The 5,332-nt window shown below is 40.0% G+C and overlaps 1 protein-coding gene across 3 annotated transcripts in view; it reads right to left on the reverse strand.

Moving 5' to 3' along the window:
• BIVM (basic, immunoglobulin-like variable motif containing) overlaps nt 1–4,185 on the reverse strand; it is a 13,433-nt gene extending 9,248 nt beyond the window's left edge. For all 3 annotated transcript variants that reach the window (XM_010186204.1, XM_010186206.1, XM_010186205.1), the window contains exons 1-4: nt 3,578–4,185; nt 1,829–1,955; nt 781–876; nt 585–689 (exon numbers count right to left, since the gene is read on the reverse strand). In XM_010186204.1, the coding sequence (XP_010184506.1) occupies nt 585–689; nt 781–876; nt 1,829–1,955; nt 3,578–4,067 (818 nt within the window). In that variant the 5' untranslated portion in view covers nt 4,068–4,185. The remainder of the gene's footprint in view (nt 1–584; nt 690–780; nt 877–1,828; nt 1,956–3,577) is intronic.
• Nucleotides 4,186–5,332: the final 1,147 nt, after the last annotated feature.

Consider the following 5,332-nt stretch of genomic DNA (forward strand, 5'->3'; position numbering starts at 1 on the left):
AGAGTTTCAAAGTCCAAGTGTTCTGTGACTCCAGCCTCATATTTTCTTTCTTCCCCTGCCCACCCTCCTGAACAGCTCCATTGCAGCAAAGGTGCAGCTCTCACTATCTTATTTTCGATTCTTAAATTAATTTTTACTAGTATATCAATTGCTTTTTCAGGCTGTTTCAGTGACACTAACAAGCATTTAACATGTCTTTTCAAAAACAGGAAAATAAGGGTAAAGAAAAAATTTCCTAACCAGGAGATTGGGTTCATTAGAGTATTACAGAACCATTAAACAAACTGAATCAGAAAATCAAATAGAATTTCATGTTTACATGATCTGTGTAGGAACACTGCACTATATAAAATGGGTAGTGCAAAAACCTCTTTGAAAAGTTTCTTGGGGCACTGTCAAGAGTATCCAGGTATGCTCTGTTATTCCCACACTTAAGAGGACTAACTTGTGTCAGTTACTTTTTAAAAAAAAAAAAGTTTTAAATAAATGTACTACTACTGTATTTCTAAGGGTTCTATCTGAATTTTATCATGTTATTTTTGCATATATTAACAATTTAGCTGCATCAGAAGAAACAAACATACCTCATTAAAGTTGTATTTCCAGTGAAGGGACCAAACCTTATCTCCTCAAATGGGGGCTGAAAGCCCAATATATGCAAAGCTTCTTCTTGAGTAATCGGTGGTAGACTGAAAAAAAGATAAAAACCTATTGTTTAATAAACTAATTTGCAACATATTTTAGACTCCCTAGAGGCAAAGCAGCCTATGTGTGACTTACCTTCCAGCTCCCAGTGTACTATATAAGAAATTCCAGCAAGACACTAAGGATGAAATTCCACAGGAAGTCTTGTATTGAGGTCTGCTAATACAATACCTAAAACAAACAAAAACTCAAACACATGAGTAAGCATTCATGATCTAGTTACAGGAGCAAGCTGAACTACTTCTCTGTGTGCTATACCACTGACCTGCCATGTTACACTAAATGTTTTTACTTTGCTTGTATAAAAAACAACAACAACAACAAAAACCAACAGAAAAGAGTGCATGTTTTTGGGGAGGGGGGGGGAAACAACAAACCAACAACCAAAAAAATCTGGAGTAAATATGTTACCAATTCCTTCAAGTTTGTCAGATTCCACTACCCTATTTCATACACATCAGTGAAATGTCTAACAGCCTCATGGGAGTTCTGTACAAATGATCCTACAGGAAAAAGTGGTTCTGTACTAATATAATGTACTGATTGATCAAGGCTCTTCTAACACCTGTACTTGTAGTAAACAGCATGTCTACCAATTTACTGATGAATGTCATTCTGGGTTGCAAATTCCCTAGGCTAACTCTTAACTTTCTGATGTCATAGACATGCAGTAAGAACCAGACGGATTCATTAAACTAACTGAATTTAGTGAACTATATTAATATGATATACATTGTATAAAGCTGAACAGATTCTGATCAAGTATTTCCCAGCCACAAGTTCCAGGAGTAGGACATATCCGTACTACATTTAAGGTTTCTTTATGACTGACCACGCTAATGAAACTGCTTTATTTATTTGCAATGAAAACCCACAAAAATTATTTCTTTATTGAAAGAAAAAACTGATTAGAAAGAATAACATTTTCAGAATTTCAACAGATAGAAGCAGCTCTCATTTTTTCCTTCTTGTGGGAAGTATGAGATTTAGTGTATGCTTAACATATCCCTATTTCTGCTAAAAAGAAAGCATTAAGACATTATTAAGAAGTTTTAAATAACACAACCAGCAACACTGTCTACCAGCAAACTGTATGGAGATAAATACAATTCATAAATACTACCATCTCCGGAGGTCCAACACTTTCCTCTCCTTCACATCTTCAAGAGCAGAACGCTGAGGACACTCTCTGTACTGTTTGCTTTTTTTGTCTAGAGACTTTTTCTTTGTCACTTGTTTCTTCATGTTGCCTGCAAAACAGATTTAAAAAACAAATTAATTCCTAGTTTACATTTGTATTTTTCTCCTTAAATATTGCTAGTAGTAGCCTGCACCTCAAACAGAGAGACTGGTTTTGTTAGAAAGTGCAAACTGGGCCTAAAAATCAATTGAAGCAAAAAGCTCAAATACACAAACAAGATTGTCAACAGGTTTGTAAAGCTGCCATTAGCTCCATAAACACCACCGTGTTTTTCTGAATAGAATTAACGGTGACCTGCCCGACTGTGTAGGGAGCAGTCAATCTGATTATTCTAATGCGTTAAATCAGCCATCCCAGAAATAGACTCTCAGACCAACATGGACTTCCCATCTCCCAACATTAAACGCAGAGGGAAATATAATGAAACACTTGTTTTTCCACAGCCAAGCTCTGTAACCAGCTACACTTTCTGATGAAAGCTTACATGCATGTCCAGTGAGAATAACATAACTCTAAGGTCTTTTCCTTTTTTTAAGCCACTGAGACAGTAAGAAATGAAGAGTTGGGCCACATGCTAGCGCGGGAACATTTCTGTTCCATTTTGAAGCCATCATATCCAAATTAAATACACTACATATATTTTAGTAAAACTTACCATCCTTTAAGATATTGTAATTTGTTCCTTAAAGACACTTAACTGTACACATGAAAAGGCAACAGCAATTTGCTAAACGTATTTAAGTTTTGCTAAACCTGTTTTGCTTTAACAGACAAAACAGAAATTTCACCAGCTGGCCAATCCATTAGGAAAAGAATCTAGTCTGCCCTAGATAAGCAGAGGGATTATAGGACAAAGAAAACCTAGCGTGTATATAAGTGCTTGATTCACAGTTGCAATCTGTCTCTAGGCAGAGAAAGAACAGAGGAGGCAGCAAAGAAGCCACTTTTTAAAAAATGGGCTCCTCAGTGAATTGAAATATATCCAATTTCATTACAGAAACCAACTGCTTTCTTAAATAACTGTAATTATTTAATTTAGTTCTTGTCATAAATAAACCACATATTTAATTTCAAAATAAATCTCTGAAGTGCCTTGAAACATTTCTGCAAGTGACAAACCTGTACTTCACTGGTAAAAGTAATCGCTGCACAAAGCACTAGGTCCTACTAAGAGAAAAGAAAGAAAAACAGGAACAGGCTGCCCAGAGAGGTTGTGGAGTCTCCTTCTCTGGAGACATTCAAAACCCATCTGGACGTGTTCCTGTGTGATCTTCTCTAGGTGATCCTGCTCTGGCAGGGGGGTTGAACCTTCCAACCCCTGCCATTCTGTGATTCTGTGAAAAAAACACCCCAAAAACCCAAGAGAAAAAAAACAAAAACAAAAATCAAAGCCAAACCAGAAGCCACCCCAAACAATATTTTAAAAAACCCCACACACAGTTAAGTAGAAGCCAACCTTGCCTTTTAGAGCCACTTCCAGAGGCAGCTACAAACTTGTCTTTCACTCCTCCTGCCTCTCCCTCCTTTCCTGACAAGCAAGTTGTTTGAAATGAGGTACAGGCTCTTCTATAACACTTCTTCAGGAGACACCTGTGCTGATCAGCCCCCTCCACAAACCAGCTGTAAACACCAAGCCTTTCCCATCAGATCATCAAATATTTACCACCTCACCTGCTTTGTTCTTCAGATTTGTGCTCATGCTGTTGAACTCCGATTTATCAATTTCCCATGCCAGTGGCAGCTTTCCAAGATCGCCAGGCAAGCTTTCCAAGTTAGCATCTTCGCTGTAGATGATCTCTGAAGCACCAGTTTGAATGCTAAGTAAGCTAGCTGTGTTATTTCCGACATTTAAGGCAGCACTGCCTGACAGACAGGCACTAACTGAAGCACTTGGGCTTTTACAAAGAGATGTTACTCTGTTTAAAAAAGCATAGTCTGAGCAGATGGTATAAAATTTCTCTCGCGTATGAGTCACAGGACATCCCCACGGGTAATGCCCATCTCCCCTAGACACCAAGGACACAGCAGAGGCGTCTGACATGCAGTATGGCTTCACGGGATCCCGAAGAGAAGCTTCTGGGGATTCTTTCCTAGGTCTGTTTTCAGTGTTTCCATTATTTCCAGCACCATTCTCCTTTTCATCTTCTGAAATGTTAGGCATTGAATGATACTGAAAGAGTATGGTACAGCTAAGAATTATTTTTTTCTTTAGGTTTTAATTACAACAGAGTTTGCATCATTGCCTCCATTGCCTCTTCAAAGTATTGACGAGGTACCTGAAAGAAAATGAGAAGTTAGTATAGGTGCCTCCATCAATATAAGATGTACACAAAGCTTATCTTTGAGCTCGTAAGGTGAAATACCCTTCCAGAGACACCACAACATAAACTATGGCTTTTCACAAGCACCTCTACAATTCTATAAACAGCACACATCACGATGACACCACCATGAGTAATTACACTCGTAAACCAATATAGGAGGAGGAAGAAAATAAAAAAACCCCAAACCCAAAAATCTTCCTACATACATTTACATAGTTATAGTCGATCACTTTTGTTTCTTTATAGTCATAATACCTTGCATATGTGGAGCATAAAATAATTGATGCAAATTCATAAATCAGAGAGACAGCAATGTAAGGTCACTTAATTCTGAAGAATCCTGCATGCTTTTGCTGCAACTGAAGTTCAAGCTTACAGAAAATGACAGTAGCCACCACCTCTGTTGACTGAACATTGACAGCGCTACCCTCAATCTGCTTTACTGCTTTCCTTGTAGGGTTGTCAGGGGTTCTCTTTTATTTGTATGTGACTCTTATTCTTCAAGATGCGAGAACGAAAACCGTCAGGTTTTGTTTATGGCAGCCCAGAATTGCCAAAAGCAAATTTAGAAGGCTGGCTTGCTTTTAATGATCTTTTTTAAAAAGCAAATTGACAGTTTGTGTTATCTGTCATCTCAGCAGCCTGCGCGTCTGCAGTGAGAAGACAAGCGCCATAGATGGGAAACCTGGCACACGGGAGGTCAGAGTTTCACCAAAAGCCGACTCTTGTGACACCAATTCCTGATCACCAAACTGCGCCAACGGCAATGCGTGAGTGTCCCTCTGCCAGAAGTGTGTCTTGCAACCCAACACGATCAGGGCTCCACTTGAAAGATGGCAAGGAAATAGCAAAACCCAGGCACGTACTCAGCAGTTGCCTGCGATGAACACAGCCAAGCGACACCCAGCCCCAGTTCTGCCTAGCAGCTCCGGCGGAATCCACTCCCACCAGCTCCGTGGGGACTCACCCACCGAGAACACCCGCACTACTGTCCCCCGGTGTCGGGGGCACCCGGCCTCAGCACCGGGGAGGGGCGGGAGGGCTGTTGCGCCACCAATCGGAGCCTCGGCACGGCTCTGCGGCCCCGCCTCCCCTTCCGCGC

Source organism: Mesitornis unicolor, unplaced genomic scaffold (genome assembly GCF_000695765.1).
Source record: "Mesitornis unicolor isolate BGI_N332 unplaced genomic scaffold, ASM69576v1 scaffold50846, whole genome shotgun sequence".
Taxonomy (NCBI): Eukaryota; Metazoa; Chordata; class Aves; order Mesitornithiformes; family Mesitornithidae; genus Mesitornis; species Mesitornis unicolor.